The 19,766-nt window shown below is 35.2% G+C and overlaps 1 protein-coding gene and 1 long non-coding RNA gene across 2 annotated transcripts; one reads left to right on the forward strand and one right to left on the reverse strand.

Annotated features, from left to right (window-relative positions):
• The first annotated feature begins 4,339 nt into the window (after positions 1-4,339).
• On the forward strand, positions 4,340-4,834 carry LOC149176224 (ethylene-responsive transcription factor ERF018-like). The gene has a single exon (XM_089421385.1). The coding sequence runs from the start codon at positions 4,340-4,342 to the stop codon at positions 4,832-4,834; it is 495 nt and encodes a 164-aa protein (XP_089277511.1).
• A 12,376-nt stretch (positions 4,835-17,210) lies between these two features.
• Positions 17,211-18,149, reverse strand: LOC149176225 (uncharacterized). Its single transcript, XR_016258630.1, has 4 exons — positions 18,007-18,149; positions 17,823-17,896; positions 17,471-17,711; positions 17,211-17,364 (listed from the first exon to the last, which is right to left on the reverse strand). It is a non-coding gene; the product is annotated as an uncharacterized LOC149176225 (long non-coding RNA).
• Between the last annotated feature and the right edge of the window lie 1,617 nt (positions 18,150-19,766).

Genomic DNA, 19,766 nt, shown 5'->3' on the forward strand with positions numbered 1-19,766 from the left:
CTTCCCCTATATTTTTGGCATGCGTGTCACAACTTCGATGTTATCAAAACTCATCAACGAGAAGCTAAAAAGCTCATTCCTCACATCAACCTTGTAGCTCTAACATCCCACATCACATCTAGGAGTAGTCAGCACATTTAGCTCAACTGTTTTGGGGTAAGCCCGCTTCCCATGCCTTGTGTTGTATTTTTGTCACTTTTTGTGTTTTCGCTTGTGGGAGTATTGTTTGCTTGATTTCCTTGAACGCTAGTTGTCGTTTACATGTATACTAGCTTCTCCTAGCTCTGTTTCAGTTTTCATTGCTATCTCACTGTTGTCCCATGCATGAAATGGTTTTGCACGAATATTCGCCCAACGAACTGCCTCAACTACATCCCTGTTGATATGTTTTTTGAATCTTTCATTCATGTTTTGCATGCACTATCAATCACTTCTACTATCACTTAGTATCGCCATGAATTTACTGTCTTAGTTGCTTTTAGTTGCCCAGTGGCGAGTCGAGCCAACCTTGGCCAAACTCTGCCTTCACCAAGGCTCCATTGCGCAATCTGGGGAAGGAAGGCTCACCTTCCTCTCCAAATTTGTGCATTCCTGCCCAGAACTGGCCTTTAGGACTGTTTTGCACATTTCTGGCGAACAATCGCTGCTTGGCCCAAGAAATTGCGCAAATTTGTCCCTAGGTCAGCAGTCCTTCCCATCTAGAATTGCACACTGTGCAATCCCAGCAGTCAACAGCAAGAGTAGACTGTGCATTGTGTAGTTCCAACATTCAATCAGTCTCCCAGCAACCCAGACTATAGCTTGTGTAGTCTTGGCAGTCGATCTCCTAACCCCCCCAGTCGAAATTGTGCAACCTTCATGATCAGTCACACATGTTTGTTGCAAATCAGTTCTCAAAGTTCATTTTGGTTTTCAACTGACAAATTGCTTGCCATGAGTGTTTCCATGTCCCCAGGTATTGCAGGTGCTCCTCTGCCTCTTAGCAGTGTAGGTACAATGGTTTCGAAGAGAGCAGAGTCAAAGACACCGTTTAAAGCACACCTGGAGATACAGTCGATCAAGTGTCTATGAGCTTGCCTACTCACGAAGACATTAAATTGTTCGTAGACAAGGAGATCAAGCAAAAGCATCACAATGAGCAGCAACATGAACAACAACTACAGCCAGCATACCGAATGCAGCGAACACAGTAAATGCAATGAATGCAAGAGGAAGGTTAACAACACAGGGGTGGAACAAAGCTGCAAGATCAAGATGATGAAAGAAACTTTGGAGAATCACACTATGAGGTGACGGTGCTACATGATGATCGCGCGAAGATAGGGAATGGAACAAAGAAGGAGTTGCATGTATTGAAGCAGCAACTCAAGGAAGAACATGAACCTACACAGACGAACAAGTGAGTTGCAACAGGAACAAGAACATTAGTGGGTGCAACATGCACTCATGGACGAAACTGTGCCCATACAAGGTAAGGATCCATCCCTGCAGTTGGCAAGGAGTAGACATGGTGAGCAGTGTTGTTGATCGCATGCAAGGGATTCAATAGCACGCATGCTATTGTGGGCACACATGCAATCCAACCCATTTAGCACACTCACCAAGGCGAAGATAAGAAGCAGGTCCAACTGGAGCTGAACATGTACTTCAGCAACTTGATGTGCATGACCACCAATACACACTTGAAGATCAACATAGACACTATGAATCAATGTGTTGCCAGTTCAGCCGCAACCGAAAAGACCATGCACATGATAGTAGACGAGTTGGATGAAGGGTCTAGAGTGGTTTACAATGCTTTTTTATCTAAACACTGATGGCACCACCTCTTGTATTTCTTTGTTAAGTATCTAGGGAAGATTTTAAATATTACAACATTTTGAGCTTTTATGTAATTACAAGACCTGAATTTTCTAATTGATTAAGTTATTGTCTTAAGATGGCTTCCATGACAAGAATATAGTAGCATGATTTCTTATAATATAACTCCACGGGTTCTTCTCCAAGAGAATTCCTGTGTGGTGTACTTCAAGTTTTCTTTTCTTATTAATGTTCTTTCAAAAAACTGGGCTGGGTTTCCTTGAAAGTAACCAGATCCTTCCCTTTCTTAAAACGATGTGGAGGATATACCCAACATTTCTTTACTAACAATGGTTAGCATAAACTTGCTTGTTTCAATGTAAATAGTTAGGTTCTCTATGCAAATATTCTCGTGTTTAATATTACAATATTTACTTGTATTTTCTTGTGGGTTTTCTAGTTTGCATTCCGAGTTTAATCTCCTTCATAAAACACAACAACAAATAATCTTTTTGAAAGAAATCATTGTACTCATATTCATCTGCCTTTATTTCTCCCCATTTAATACAAACAATGCATATATTTCTTGTTCGCTTTCCTTCAATTATTAGGGCTATAGGTCTATACATTAATTCTCTGATATAGACATTTAACTAGAACCAACATTCATTCCTTACTAATTGTAAACAGAAAACAACAATTGTACATAAAGTAAATCAAGAATTGCATCGTTTGCTTATCTTTTTTATGTTCTGTGTACTTAGTGCATTCAGAAAGTTTCACCTCCCAACCGTGAAACAGGTATCACGTCCTGTTCCTCCCGAGCATTTCCTTGGCCATAGTCCCTTTTTACTCTGAAGGTATCATGTACCTAGGTCTCAGGATTCTTAATCCAGCCGAGTACTATACCTTCGAGGATCAGTGCTTTGGTATAAGGTTCCACTGACTTATTGTTTAGCTCTAGAACCCAAGTTAGGGGATTGATCGAGGTGGATATTGGTGGCCACCCTCCAATTCCACTTGGACCATCACCATTGTTTCTTTCAATTTTTCGGTTTCCTTAATTGTAGCATAGTTTACTATTTTTGGCAGTTTTTCGGGTCATGAACTTCCGGAGCCGTTTTGAGGCCCTAAATGATGTTTTTTTGGAAAAATTCTTAAGTTCTATATTGATTTGAGAATTTGAGCTAGGTTTGTAGATACTCATTTTTAGACAAAAAATCTTCTACTAAGCACAATAACTCACTACTCTCTCTAACATTGAAGGTATCTCTTTGTTTTGGAAATTTAGGCCATTGTATATGGGACATGGCACAGTTAAATTGTTAGGGGGGAAAAATCCAATACACCCACATGTGATATGTATTGTCAAAAGTGTTGGATCATGTTTGAAATTTCAAAATTATTTAGTGTCAAGTCAAAATTTGATGATAGTCATTTTAATGATAGTAATTTGTTTTCTGTGATTATGATTTAAATTTTATATTGATTTTTGAATAAGAGAGAAATAAGTTTATAAATAGTTATTTAAAAAAAAAAAATTACTAATCACACTAATTCGGTACTCCCTCTCTCTCTCACACTGAAAAACTTGTTTATAAAAAATATGTCAACCATATTCAAATAAACCCGCTACAATTTTTCTGTGTTCCTTTTTGTGTCTATAACAATGTCATGTCCAACGGATGAACAAAAATAAACTGGTGACCAGAAATAAATGCTACAACAAAACAAATTATCTAAGTTGATTCTCTTTAAACACCTCATTAAATTTGTGAAGGTCAACTTAAACATTTACACCGGTCCAATTTAAGGCTGCAAAAGATAAATTACAGGCCTCACACGTGATAATATTAGTACCATAAGCAGAAAATAACTGGGTTACAAAGGTATCTTGAAAATTGATTACGTCAGACTTACCCCATATAATGGGCTACATGGATCTAGCTGTCATCCTTGCATCCTCTACTGGAACGCAGCAACCTTATCCTGAAATGAAATGGTTCGAGTGATCATACCTGCATGATTGAACCGAGGGTTTTCTTCTCGGAAAAAGGGTTCCCAACGGAAGAGTAATCACTTCAAATTTAATCTGTATCCCCTATAATTTTGTCCCTAAAAATGAGTAAACTATAATCTCCATTGAGCTTCCCGGATCCTTCTGGCCAGAAATCATGCAAAGCCTTTCCGGCCAGAAAGTGCCCATGCTAGAGATCGTTCACAATTGAATAAAAACACAGACCATTTCAGCCCGTAAAAACACCGACCATTTCAGCTTCTTGAACTACTGAGACACTGCTGACCTCAGATAGAGATGTATATATATGTAGAGACATATTTCAATCCCCACACACAACAGCCCTGTATTTCATCAGTTTCCTTCATCAATCCCAACCTCTGTGCGCTTCCTGCGTCGCAAAATATGGAGTATGGTTCCCCACAGGAACATGGCCCTGCGAATGCTCTACCAAATGAATGCTCTACCAAACGAAGATGTCAGACAAACATCTCGGCAGTTTAAGGGAATCTGACTACGAGAATGGGGAAGTGGACTTCTGAAATTCGGATGCCGAAATCGAGAGAGAAGATATATCTGGGTTCCTATAATACCCCCGAGCAGGCAGCCCGGGCCTTCGACGCCGCAATGTATTGCCTCAGAGGGCCGAACACCAAATTCAACTTCCCTGATTCTGTGCCCGCCATTCCGTCCTCGGCCACTCTTTCCCCTCAGCAAATTAGGGTTGTTGCCGCCAAATATGCCTTGAACGAACTCCCTTCGACTTCGTCCTCTCTCCACCATGGCATTGGCAATAATAGTGAAGTGGAGCCATCGCAGTCATCTACGGTAACCGAAATGGGGTTGTCGAGCGACGAGCAGCAGAAATCGGAGGAGTTTGCCTTTTGGCAATCTCTGTTTGCGAGATCAGACCCCGATGGGTTCCTAAATTTGGAAAAAAATCCCGTCGGTGCACGAGGAGATGCCCTTGGGGCTAATTCCGACTTCTCAGGAGGAGGAGGTCGACATCTCGATTGATGTGGCAGGCGGCAGGCCTGTGGAACTTCGAAGACGTATGACTGTCGCTGGGACCTCGAATAACTCGAGAGTCGAAACAATCGCACTTTTTGCTCTTTGGTCGGAGTATTTCAAGGGATTATTTGGTCGGAGTAAACCTGTTTTTCTTTTCAACTGTCTTATGATCTTAAATTCTCGCACGTTTTGCTATATTCAATTTATTATCACTGAATTGAAAGGATTCTTTCGTTTAGTGTTTGTAGGTCAAGAAGCGGAAAGGATTGTTGTCATCCTCCTTATTTTGCGAGTTATGATATGATGTAACTTGGGAGTATATCTTGCAAGGTTGTTTATGTAACGAGATTACCTTTTAAATAAATCTATATTTTATTAAGATATATATCAATATTAATTCTTATTAAAATATTTTATTAATAATTTATATTGAATATTTTTTTATATACAATCTTAAAATGTTTTATTTTAATATTTTTTCTTATATATAAAGTTGATATCGACAATAGAGATCTTCAAATAATTTATTTAAATTTCTTGTTAAAATATTTTTAAAACGTATAAGATTTAAACATTTTATTCTCACAATTTTTTTATTTCTATTTATATTTTTATTATAGCCAAATTTATTTTTCTATTCAGCACATTATTTTTTATTCTAGTCATATTAAATTGTAAAATGGGCCTTTACACTGAATAAATACATAAAATATTTCCTCTCACTTATCATTTTAGAAGACATAAATTCAATTTATCTTTTCCAAATTAAAAAGCATTCATAAACAATTTTTTCTCCTCTACATGGCAATTTTTTAAAAAACATATGGTTCTTTATTTCTTCCCATTACCATAATATTAACAAAAAGTATTTATTATAAAAAATTGAGGTTATGGATCGAGTCCTTTATTTTATATTTTATCCTAGATCATTTAGGAGAAGCAAATGTGTGGCTAGTGGCTATTGAATTTTTCTATGTTGAAATACGTTATCTTTTACGATATAATATATTATATATCATTTAATTTTTTGGGGAATATTTATTCAATTTTATTACAAAAGTTACTTACTATAAAAATTTGAGGTTATGAGTTTTATCCTATAGCAATTAGAAGTGAATGTGTGGCTAGTGAATTCTTTTACATTGAAATACATTATCTTTTTCAATATAATATGTTATATCATTTAGTTTTTTTTTTGGGAATGTTTATTCAAATTTTATTCAATTGGCATAGATGTTAAATGCATTAAGTAAGATAATTCTATGGGCTTATGTGCGAAAGAAGAAACTATAAAAATTGGATAAGAATTTGTGGTTTAAGCATTATTTACATTTTGTTTTTTTGGCATTTTTATATTAGACTTTTTGTTATTATTCTCTTCTGTTGGGATCTATTGGAACCATTGTTAATTTTTATAGACATGAACCATCTTTGTACCCATGCGTTGATTCTTTTGTGTGCTTCAATTTTTTTTTGTTCTAGTGCATGAATGTCTTTAATTTTGTGTTGTTTTTCACATGGGTTATCTTTCCATTTTGGACCGAAGCATCGCTTATGCTTGGTTTGGAGGGTTCAGCATGGTTTCTTCTTCTTTTTCTTTCGAGGGGTAGGAATCAAAAGGATGCCATCCTTTTGTTTTGCAAGTCTGCCCCTTTTTCATTTTTGGGATCTTTGTTGCCTACGAGCATGTGTTCTATAAGTGTCTATTTCGTCATATATTCGACATTTGAATGGGTTTTTTAATAATCCAAAATTTGGGTCAACATAACGTTTTTATGTTTCAGCTTTAGGCATTCATGCAAACCTTTGGGGAAGGTAAAGAGGTGTTTCCCTATTCTTTTGAGGTCCATCCTTTTGAATGACCCTAGGGTGTTCCCAATTTCCTCTAGAACCTTGTATTGCAAGAAAGGAAGGGGGAGATTTGGCAGCATCACCCATACAGACATAGTTGAGACCACCATTCTTGTGGCATCAAAATCTGGGACCCAAGGGGTGATGAAGAGCCCAAATCTTCCCCAAAACCAAGAACCATCATTCAATACTTTCTCCATATCTTCCTGAATAGTGAATTGAACAATAAAGAAACCATTGGAGCATAGGCAAATATCACAGTTGGGGGTCCATGTTGAAAAGTTGCACTGGTGTAAAGTACCAATTTTAGGCTAGAATTTGTTGAATCTAGAGATCACAACCCTAGATTGTGTTGTAGAAAGTGTAACTAGGTTTGGTATTCATAATAACTTGTAATTATGATTTTATGTAAAGAAGAAACAAATGTATTTATTGTATTCCTTTCATCATGGGTTTCATGAGCAAGAAGTGTTATTCCTAGTTCAAAGACTTCTTGATGTCTTTAAGTTGTTCATAATAGATAAGATTCATTTTCATATTTATAAAGTCATGTTATACTTGGAAGAATTCCTCTAAGAAGACAAGCACAGTGATCCTCATGTCGGCCTCAACATATGCATAAAGAGTGACATGTCAGCTTCAATATCATATATATATATATATATATATATATATATATATATATATATATATATATATATTGCACGTCGTCTCATAATTGGAGAATTTCACTAACTCATGTCGGCTCAAATATATGGATCAACTACTATATATAGGCATATATACCCTCACTATGAGGACACCACATTAGCTTTCATTCCTCTGTAGTTTCGGGTGATATTACATGAATATTTTAGAATGTATCTCAAAACATGAGATCGGGTATTGTCACAGAAGTTCAATGATTTCCTCAGAAGCTTGGATCATAGGAATCGATGGTTTCCACAACAAATAATTGTCACAGCAACTCAATGTTATACCATAGTATAGTGTTGAATTCTTCGGATGATTATATGACAGTCATACTTATTCATGCAATTATGATGATATATAGTGTCAATGCTAAAGGATTGTGCTATATGATGAACCTCGGTGGAGTCATGAAGATAGTGTCTAGTGCTACATGGTGCTACATGATGCAACACAATGACGATGAAAGGGATGATTGTGTCTTGGTCTAAGAGAGGAAATATAGGTCAAAGGTTTGTCATGGTCTTTGTACTCATTTGGTGAAGAATCTATAAGAAGAGGTTTGCAGGTTTTCCCCACAAGAGGAGGAGTTTTTAACACTAGCTTGGAGCCTAACTATTGTGTCACTGATGTTATTGTTTTGATAGTTGTTTGATGTATTGAACACTCTAATAATGATAAACAAAGATAATAAGTAAATATATAATACAAGCAGTTATCATGTAAGAGAATTTGATTTAATCTTTGCCCTACCCAATTCTCAACATGGTATCAGAGCTATGGTTACATTCAAACTAAGGGCTTCTAAGTTATGGTTATAGTGACACTCAATAATTGGTTTACAATCATGAATGGAGATAAAATCATATATATATATATAAATGAATCACAGTTCGATGGTACACAATCTTTAATGAAAAAATGTCTTGAATAGGCTTACGAGAAGAATCTCAGACCTAGACTACAGTACCTCAAACTAAGATTAAGGCTATGGGACTATAATTTTGGTAGGGTATTACAACAATACAATTTAGGATAAGTACTATAGTGAGACTGGTTTGAATCCATATATGAAGTTCTCGGTGTTATGTTGTTGGGCAAAAAACGATCTCGGTGCCACAATAGAAGATCACATAAGTAATCTCAGTCAAAAGATGAAATCTCAATGCTAGATCACATTGTTCAAAACTCGGGTACATGGTAGAAGTGTCAGTGCCTCTTATAGTGTCGATCTATGTCATACCATAGTCCTCTCAATAATCTCACAATGGCATGATCTCAACATACCAGTGATAGCCACAACCTTGGGTTGAATCCTTTCTATGAAGAGTACAATCTTGACAACCTAGATTCCCATAGCTTAATGATACATACTTGATGGCATATAGAAGCGGAACATCTACAACATAGTGCTCAAAAATAGGTCTCACTATACCAACATCATAGTTTTTATGGATAATGCTCGATCCAGAATGAAGGTGACTGTTGATACAATCATAGTAATACTAAGTGATAGGTCTCGATACTATGAGGTGATAATAATAGTAAGTGACCTTGATGTTCTATGGTTCTACACGATGCTGCAACTTCAATAGAGTGCAACAAGGTTTCATAGTCCACTTGTGTGATTTTGTTAATCATAAGGATCAAATGTATAAGTCAAAGTATCTTGAAGGCAAGAAGAAAAAATTCCTATCATTTCAATGAGTATCTCATTCGAAGGAAACATCAATGCATCTGCTTCAACCACTTTCAACATTATCAAGGTGAATATTTCATCTTCACGTTCCAAGTAAGTATCTTTCATTCTAATAATGAATTTTGGTCAAATGACTTCGTTTTGCAAGGAAATCGATAAGATGGTTGGGTGATTGAAGGTCCTTGCATGGAATAAGGAGTATTGTCATAGTCCTCTTAGATAAGTCAAGTCATTGAACATAACAATGAAAAAGGTCTCCTTTGAATTCATGGGAAGGAACTCCTAAGATCCTCTCACATAAACAATATTGGAGACATAAAAAGTGTTGAAGGATCAAATGAAAGGATTCAGACAATTTGTCGAAAGAAAAGAAGAACATAGTTAAGACTCAATGCTATGAACATTATAGGAAATATTGTCATTAGCTTCAAAAGGAAAATAACAAGAAGGATAGAGAAGAAGTCCATTTCACCAAAGAAGTGGAGGAAGCTAAAAGAAGGAAGTCTAAGGAAGACAAAACATTAGAAGCAAGAGCTCATGACATCACCATAGGGAAACATGAAGGACGAATGGAACAAAATCTCTGGTAGTCAACTTTGAAGAATATAGCTCTTGGTGACCTCATTGAAAGATAAAATGAAGAAGTCACCTAGGACAAGTCTCATCATACATTAGTAAAAAAGGAAACATCTATTGAATGAGGATATGTGAGATCCTCAAGATTATCTAATGTAATCCACATCAGATGATTCCCAGATCTAGAGTGGGACCAAGTGTTTCATCAAGAACTCCAACTTGTGGAATTCATGGGATTATGGTATGATGACATAAGAGATGAAGGAGATCAAGGGGTTGAATATTTTGTCAATCAAGGAAGCTGTTGAAAGAAGCCTAGATGACATAAAAGTAAATGAGGTATGTATACTTATATGTTATTTTATAGTGTCATGTTGTATGGTTTCATGTAACTGGAATCAATGCTCTATCCTAAGAAGCATGATAAAAGGAAAGGTGTCTCCTCTTTCGAAAGGATGTCAGAAGACATGGTTCACACTAGATGAAATGAACATAACATGTCCTCATATGAAGTATGAGGTGGTTGACTACAATTAAGGAACTCTGATTGGAATCTCTTTGGAAAGAAACTTGTGAAGAAAGGAAGGAAGAGATCGTGAGACATGCAACCATGGTAAACACAATCAACATCCAGAAGGACAAGGAATATTTGAATAGGAAATCTCCCAGACATATATGAAGGCTTTGACAGAAATATGAAAAATATTGAGACCCTTGACAATGAATATCTTTGGGATATGTGTAAACATGTATGTAGGGTGCTGATACAAATTGGAAGACGTCATGATGAAATACCATCGCAAAGGTAATTTTTATTTAAGTATTCATTTCTTATTTTGAATAATATCTGTATGAGCTTATGCAGGGCTGCCATAATTAAGTATATGTCTTCCACGATTGATGACCATATAGCAGAACAAAAGACCATTGAAGAAATATGGTATGAAGATAGTAGCATGACATAAAGCTAGACTAGATGAGAGCACTGGTGGATCACTCTTCAAAAGAATGATGAAAGTGATGGATGATATGTTCCTCATGAAGAAGTCCTGAAAGAAGAAGAATTCACGACAAACAAGAAATGCATGACATCAAAGGAAGAAAGATACTCCGAGCAGTTGGATGTTCCATGAAGCTACTGCAAGTCCATATTTAAGAGGGAGCTTAGATTGGGTAACTTCTGATTAAGAAGGAGTGACAATTGTGTTTTTATGTTTCATGTGCCATGCACTAGACTAGGACTAACAACCATAAGTCTTAATGAAGGCCATGAAGAGAAATGTAGACACATGATGGATGTATCTTGCCTAATTGAGAGGGAGAGGTAGGCGCATCATTTTGGTCTTCAACTGAGAAGACATAACGGAGGATTGGGGTAACCATCTAGCATCCTATACTCTTGGAGAATGTGATCGAAAATTCTGGAAAGAGTACTCGAGGACCGATATTCTTTGAGGGCTAGAAACCCAAGACAAGAATAGTCCTGGAAGGTCATACTATGTGAACACTCGGGTGGAGTATGTACCCTAGTGACAATGATGATGGTGTCTATAGTCATTGTTCTCACCAAAATTGTAGCTCAAGATCTCACTGGGAGATCAGAGTTATTATTCAAGGCCGTGCATTGTGAAAAATGATGGATTGATATGATGCTAGAAATAGATGAGTTACCAATCCAAATCTTCTTATGATATCTATTCAAAGTGATTGTGTGTGTGACCTGGTATCATTATGAATACCTTTGTAGTTAAGAGGGAGTGTTGTAAAAAGTGTAACTAGGTTCGGTCTTTATAATAACTTGTAATTATGATTTTATGTACAGAAGAAACAAATGTATTTATTGTATTCCTTGCATGATGGGTTTCATGAGCAAGAAGTGCTATTCATAGGTCAAATACTTCTTCTTGATGTCTTTAGTATTTTTCATAATAGATAAGAGTCATTGTCATATTTATAAAGTCATGTTACACGTGGAAGAAGTCCTCTCAGAACACAAGTGCATTCATCCTCATGTCGGCGTCAAAATATGCATAAAGAAGTGACATGTTGGTCTCAATATATATATATATATATATATATATATATATATATATATATTTCGCACATCGTCTCATAATTGGAGATACAACATTTCACTAACTCATATCACCTCAAATATATGAGTCAACTACTATATATATAGGCATATATACCCTCACTGCCATGGCACCATAGTAGCTTGCATTCCTCTGTAGTTTAAGGTCATATTACACGAATATTTCAGGCTGTATCTCAGAACATGAGCTCAAGTATTGTCACAGAAGTTCAATGGCTTCCTCAGAAGCTCGGATCACAAGAATCGATGGTTTCCACAACAAATGATTATCACATTAGCTCATGGTTATACCATAGTATAGTGTTGCATTCTTCATATGATTATATGACAGACATACTTATTGGTGCACTTATGATGATACTCATATACTATGTCAATGCTAGAGGATGATGCTTATTACTATATGATGAATCTGGGTGAAGTCATGAAGACACTGTCTAGTGCTACATGGTGCTACGACACAGCATGGTGATGATGAAAAGGATGATTGTGTCTTGGTATAAGAGAGGCAATATAGGTCAAATTTTTTTCATGTTCTTTGTACTCATTTGGTGAAGAATCTATAAGAAGTCGTTTACGGGCTTTCCACTCAAGAGGAGGGATTTTTAGCCCTAGCTTGGAGCCTAACTATTGTGTCATTGATGTTATTGTTTTTATAGTTGTTTGATGTATTGAACGATGTAATAATGATCAACAAAGATAATATGTGAAGAGATAACACAAGCAGTTACCATGTAAGAGATTTTGAAATAATATTTTCCCTACACAATTCTCAACATATTGGAGAGTAGAAAATAGGTGGTTTACCTCTAATAACTTTACCTCCATGGTAGGAACTTGTTTCATTTGTTTTATAATGTAAGATTTGTTGTTGTACTAAGGAACATCCACTAGATTGGAGCCTTTCTCTTGCACCACATCCTTGTAGGAAAACTGAGCCTCATTCCCCAAACCCAAAATCTGTCTTTCCATTTGAGCCAACAAAACATCATTACATTCAATCAAACTCTTCTGCATACATACCTAGCCTAAAATCAACCATCGCTAGCCCTATTGACTATATTTTTCTAAGATTGACCAGGAGAGAGCCCTCTCCCGACCTAGTAGGGCTAGCTACCAGGTTAAGCATGGTTTGATGTTACCCTAGATCCTACCTTTCTCAGCCTGAGGTAAATTTAGGCTCTAACAGATAAGACCAAAATAAATATTCCCAAAAATAGACTCCTAAAAATACCTAAGAGGCAATAAATAAGATAATAAGATGAGAGAGAAAGATACATTAAATTACTTACTAAAGAAAAGCATTGAGTATGGGTGGAATATAGCACCACGGGTGAGAAAGGTATACTTTAAAGAAAAAGGAAAAAAACACATTTTTCAAAAAAAGAAAAGAAAAAATCCTAGGCAAGTGGGTGGGTGAGAAAGATAGACTTTAAAGAAAAAGGAAGAATCACCATTTTCAAAAAGAAAAGAAAAAAATACTAGGCAAGTGAGTTGGCAAAACCAGAGAGCAGAACACCGCTAAGAAAAATCTGCTATTATTATGTAAATTGATTAAATACATTATTATGGAATCAAAAGGAGTTGTCGATTCCACTAACAAGCACATCTCAACACAGGGGATAACTAAAGGAAGCATTTCATGGTCAGGTGGAAAGCGTGAATTCCGAAGTGTATACCATTGACTCATACGATTAGGAAATTTGTGTGTATAGGAAATATGATTTCATTTAATTTTGGTATGGAATTGTGTGTAAAAGGGAAGTTGACAAAAGGTATCAATTAATCGTAATGATTGCATACAAACTAGAAACTATATATACATATATGCTTTTGTCTAGATCTGAGTAGAGACTAATTTAATAAATTGTTATATAATTCAAGTTATTGGTTTAGTTATTCGATAATAATTTATTTATTGATTTATTGATTTTTATTTGTTTATTTTCCAAGTACGAAAAAAGAATTATATATTATCATATTGGATCATATACAAAACATAGACATCTTCCATCCTAATTAGCATAGTACCATCAGGGAGAGCATGCATGCTTCCCAATCTGAATTAGAAGGGGATCAAAAGAAGTATTTCATCTAGCAATATGGCCAATGTGGATAGACGAAGTTGTACCATATTACCACCCATATCTTTTATATCCAATCACCAACATGATGTCTATGTGGCCAACAGATTCAGAAGAAAGAAAAAGATACACAAAATTAAATTATAAAAAGATAAACACAAGAATTACCCAAGGAATGGAAATTCCCCAACATCTAGAACATTGTCTTCCAAAATTATATCAATCGACTCATACGATTAGGAAATTTGTGTGTATAGGAAATATGATTTCATTTAATTCTAGTATGGAATTGTGTGTAAAAAGGAAGTTGACAAAAAGGTGTTAATTAATCGTAATGATTGCGTACAAACTAAAAACTATATATACATATTTGCTTTAGTCTAGATGGGTAAAGACTAATTTAATAAATTGTTATATAATTCAAGTTATCGGTTAAGTTATTCTACAATAATTTATTTATTTATTTTTATTTATTTATTATCCAAGTGCAAAAAAACATTATATATTATCATATTGGATCATATACAAAACATAGATATACTCCATCCTAATTAACATAGTACCATCTGGGAGAGCATGCATGCTTCCCAATCTGAATTAGAAGGGGATCAAAAGAAGTATTTTATCCAACAATATGGCCAATGTGGATAGACAAAGTTGTACCATATTACCACCCATATCTTTTATATCCAATCACCAACATGATGTCTATGTGGCTAGCCAGCAAATTCAAAAGAAAGAAAAAGATACACAAAATTAAATCAAAAAAAGATAAACACAAGAATTACCCAGGGAATGGAAATTCCCCAACATCTAGAACATTGTCTTCTAAAATTATATCAATGTGCATATCACCCAGATTTCCTTGAAGTCCCTTCTTTGAAAGTTCATCAACTAATTGATTATGTTCTCTGCCTATATGCTTAATTGTAGAGTCGTTGAAATGAGTCCAAAGATTATCAATTATCCATAACCAACCAAAGAGCGATGGTTGATTGATATTCGCACATCCATTTACATGATAAGTGATAATCTTAGAATCCCCAAATATATGAATGTCAGTTATATTGAGGAAGTTTGTGAACCATAATAGACCCCATAAGGCCATTGGTTCTGCCCTAGTATTTGTACCGCTCCTCGCATTCCACTGAATCTTGTATTCCAATTCTTTTGATATGGCTATCCAAAAGCCACAACCACAATTGTTCATTTGCGTCACACCATCAAAGAAACCAAATGGATACTCCCGCTGAGGATTAGGATGCTTGAATTGTTTTTCATTATTATTAATATCATGTAAAGGAAACATGGAGTGACATGATATAATGCTCTAAAAAGCCAGCATGAAATCTTCAATGGAATTCTCAAAAATATGCTTGTTCCGCCATTTCCATATAGCCCAAAATAAAAGAGAGGGAATGATCCTCCATGAAATCTTCTGCTTACTCCAACATTCCATGCAATCCACAATATTGTCAAAATGTTTACGAGGAAAACCAAAGTGAAGGGCCAGTTTATCCCATACCTAAATCGTTAGGTGGCATTTGAGAAACATATGACAGTTGTTTTCTTTGTCCATTTTGCAAATTGAGCAGATACTGGGCCCACACCACTGTCACTTTTGCAGGTTTTCCCAAGTGAGATTTTTGTTCTGATAGGCTAGCAAGGAAAATAGGATTATTTTGATAGGAATATTGGTCTTCCAATAAGCGTATAATACAAGATTTTCCTCATGCTGAGCCTCCCTATCGCAAAAGGTATAATATATATCACCAACCATGATATTTCCCACTGCATATACCCAGTGGTTTAATGCCGACAGAAATCCTTTTCCATTCGAGCACCGTTGGCCCATCGAATCTCATCCCTTGAGCAGTTTTCTAGAGAGGATAAAGACCCCACCAAGAGGATATACCTTGATTCCAGGAATAAATACTACACCCATTCAAACACCGAATGAATGCCTTGGATATGTTGCATTCCATGCCAGAACCCAGATTATGATCAACGTCTATGAGGATCCTATGACCCGACCCCCTAAACCAAGCTAGATGATGTAAAAAAAAATAGCAATCTTTTGGAAACTAAACCATATTGCCAAGCTCATCAGGGTAACTATACATTCTTTCTAATACCAATACATTCTCATACCAATATAGAATGTCATGATCCTTTAGGTATTTGTATTTAAACACATTACTCCAAAAACCAGACCCAAATATACTCCTCCATAATGATTCAATTATTGGTTAAGTTATTCGTTTATGATTATGTTATATGTCGAACCTTTGATATTAAATATTTTGTGAAAGATTATGATGAGCAAAGTTAGAATTATAAAGAGCGTGAAAAAGATATAATCATAGTTAAGATAAAAGTCAAGGGAGTAGGCAATTTAACCAATTGGCCATCTACTCGGTAGAAAATTAGAGGTGATTATCAGATTTGGATTTCCAAATCGTGCAGTAACGTCTTAGTTTCCTGATAAATAAATTCTGCAATATAAGATGGCCAATACGGTATGACATACGATTCCAACGATTAAAATTGTTAATAGTGAGAATTTTACTTATAATTAATTGGGCTCACTATTAGATTGATGTATAAACCGCAAACTATACCAAACTCCATATAGCTTTCAAGGATTACTTAAAAATTGTACCATGTTAAACGTAAAAAAGAAAAAAGACGCCTGAGAAATAAACCGTTGCAGAGAAATAGACAATAAATGAAACTGGAGAATTAATTTGCGTCAGCAAATCGTCAATCTAACCGAAGGTTACAGAAATGCCCCAGGCACATTGTGACCACAATATGAGAAAATAAAATCAAATTTACAGACTAGGGTTGCAAATGGAAGTCAATCCATATATACATGTATATATAATATCGCATTGACTTAAGAAGATTTGATTTCTAATTTCTATAACAGTTATGTGCTATGCTGTCTAAACAAATTTTAGAAGAAAAAAAAACCATAGTTATTCAATTAAATAAAAATACATAGCCGATTTAACCACAAAAACAAAGAGAATGATTACCAACTTTGTTTCTACCCTAGGAAGTATGCAAAGGTTAAATTACCAAGCGTGAATTGTAGGAAGAAAAACATAGTTTCCATAGCCAAACTGTTAAAACGAAAATACACTAAGTATATAATCCATGGAAATAAGTAATAACGAGAGGATTGAATAAAATGAAAAACGGAGCTCTTTTCAGAGGTTTCTAGAAAATTACTGGAGGACCCAATTCGAAAATTGCATTCCAAATATATACATTTCAATTCATATATGTTGAGCAACTGACAGGCCAGAGGCCTAAGAAAACAAGGGCTACACCATTGCATGATAAGCCCTGGAACTTAATCGTACTCAAAAAATATCGAGTATTTGGGTTCAAATTGTAACTGTAATGACAAATAGTCAAGGAAAGTAGAAACCATCTACCTGTTGCAGAATGATGGTCGTTAGGGACAAGGGAAAAAGACTCCTATTCCAAACTCTCCATGAGGGAATCTGAGCGAGAGAAAGAAGGGGTTTACCTGTTACAGGGTAGAAATAGAAAAAAAACAAAACAAAAACCATTATATTCTTATAAAACCTTAAAAACGTAAGGATATTTACAACCATCAGAATGGTGAAGTTTACCTGTCAGGAGCAAAGCTGATAGATTCTCCCACAATGGGTAAGTAATAAAACGCTCCAGAAGGGGTCAACTCTGAAATAGACACAACTGTCGGCCGAACTGAGCGACAACTCAACATTCAGAAAAAAAGGGGGTTTCCAGCTCAAATTACTGCCCTTGATGCCTGTAGGGAGGAGTGCGTTCCCGACAATCTCACTCCTATTCCGCACTGGTAAAGGACGACCCCAGGAGGCACCGTAAGACCTGGAATCAAAGAATCCAAGAAAGTTAAACTAACAATGTTTAAATTAGAATCATTGTACAAAAGAATTAGTTAACCCTTCTCTTAGCGATTATTACCAAAAGTGTACTTACATTTCGTCCAGAGGAGGTTTATGGGTATCGGATTCCAGCGTTATGACCTCCCTGTTAGCTTCACACCCCTTTACCTGGAATAGTAAGAAGAAAAAGGAGGTGTATAACTAAGAAAACGAAAAAAAATAGATGAAAACGCAAAGGCGCAGAGTGTAAGGGCTTCAAGTTTGATTTAATCCCTTACCAGGCGTTAGTGGAAACTTCACAGTCAAGAGAATTTTTGCTTGCCATAGAACTCTGGTGCAAGGTCCAGCTGCAACAAGGAGAGATAGTATTGACATGTCACTCTTCGAAACCATTCAGAGACCAAATGAGGCAGGAAGGGAGGCAAAACGATAGGTTAGGGTTATGGATCTTAGGGAAACATTCTGATGCGTCCACCTTGCCATAGTAATAATTACCATGTGAATATCACGTGACCATTAAAACTTGGAAGAATTGGGATGGCCACACTGTTCAAGAAGTGGTACAACTAGTAATCCACGATGGGCTAAATCAAAGAGCCATGCCAAAACAAAACATATAAAATGAAAGGTGGGAAAGGATCTCTTCTAGAGGTTCCGACCTTTAGCTTAAAAGTTCAAGCATGTAAAATATATCGATTATACATATAGTCAACAGAGGGTGACCACTATCAAAAGCAATGAAATTTTATATAAATACCTTTAATATGATCATAGCGAATAGGGAATATTGTTTAATTTCAAAGTCAAGTCAATAGGGAGAGGAACAATTGGGGCAATTCTCATAGTAGTGTTAGGAAATCAAAATAAAAGAGTTAAATTTGCAAAGAAGAGATATACTTGATAAATTATTCTTTGCTTATTCTCTAAAAAGGAATAGATAGGTTTTGGAGTTATGTTTTAAGAGAATTGAATAATAGAAAAACAAAAGTGTCAACTTTGGGAGTGCTTATGTAGATTTGTACAAAAAACAAATTGAAGGGTCGGGGTTTGTGACAACATAATATTAATTTTATTATCACGATGAATATATTTGTATGGTGAAGTTATGATAGCCAAAGTCTAATATAAGCAAATAAATGCAATGATGAAATGTGTTCATGAGTGAGAAGGATAGATAATAATAAAAAATTAATTCTTGTTACCATAATTTATAAATAAATAAATAAATAGAAGAGATGTGTTACAAATAACTTAAAAAATATAAAAAATAATAATTAAAAATAAAAATAAAAAATTTGTATTTTTAGTGATATCAAAGTGGTTCGCACTTCAAAAGATTTTATTTGTCTTTGAACACAACATCCAAAATTAAGATAGATTTATAGTAATTAATAACTAAATTATAAAGAATATAAATCTATTTTATACTTAATAACCTATATATCATATATTTCATTAAATGTAATTTTTTTATCTTTTTTTAAAGCGTTTCTTTTTTTTATTGCTATATCATATAATATAACTATATAATAACATTGGAGTTGTCTGTACTCAGATTTTTTGGACTTTCCCAAGTCGGAATCTCGCAGAAAAATTTGAGGTGAAATCTTGATTTGTGTTATTTAAATTAGTTTTTTCACTATATATATGGATTAAGCACCATGGAAAACACTAGGACACTTTGATTGTGCATAGATTACCTACCAAACCTCTAATTTCAATAAATTCTTAGTAAATTTTAGAGAAATTAAACAAACAAACAAAACCACGAATTTTTTTTTTGAAAAATCTAAATAAAAACAACTCGAAAACATTTTCATGTTAAAATATAAAACATCTATACAATAAATTTAATTAAAAAAAAAATTTCTTAAAAAAAATTGGCTTATCAATTTTTCCATGAGTTGTCACAACACACTTTGATAAAGGCTTTGTCACTCGGGACATGAAAGGAAAGTGACTTCGTTCAAATGTTATTTCATAATCCCACGATGAGCGAAAAGTTGTAATGGGTTACCCACCGTCACTGTGATTTCAA

The sequence above is a fragment of the Pinus tabuliformis genome, chromosome 4_1 (genome assembly GCF_031772625.1).
Source record: "Pinus tabuliformis cultivar Carrire ecotype Pingquan chromosome 4_1, CPIR1, whole genome shotgun sequence".
NCBI lineage: Eukaryota > Viridiplantae > Streptophyta > Pinopsida > Pinales > Pinaceae > Pinus > Pinus tabuliformis.

Bases quoted from the DNA above. Each gene is read 5' to 3' on its own strand.
- LOC149176224 (XM_089421385.1), top strand. From the start codon at position 4,340: ATGGGGAAGTGGACTTCTGAAATTCGGATGCCGAAATCGAGAGAGAAG.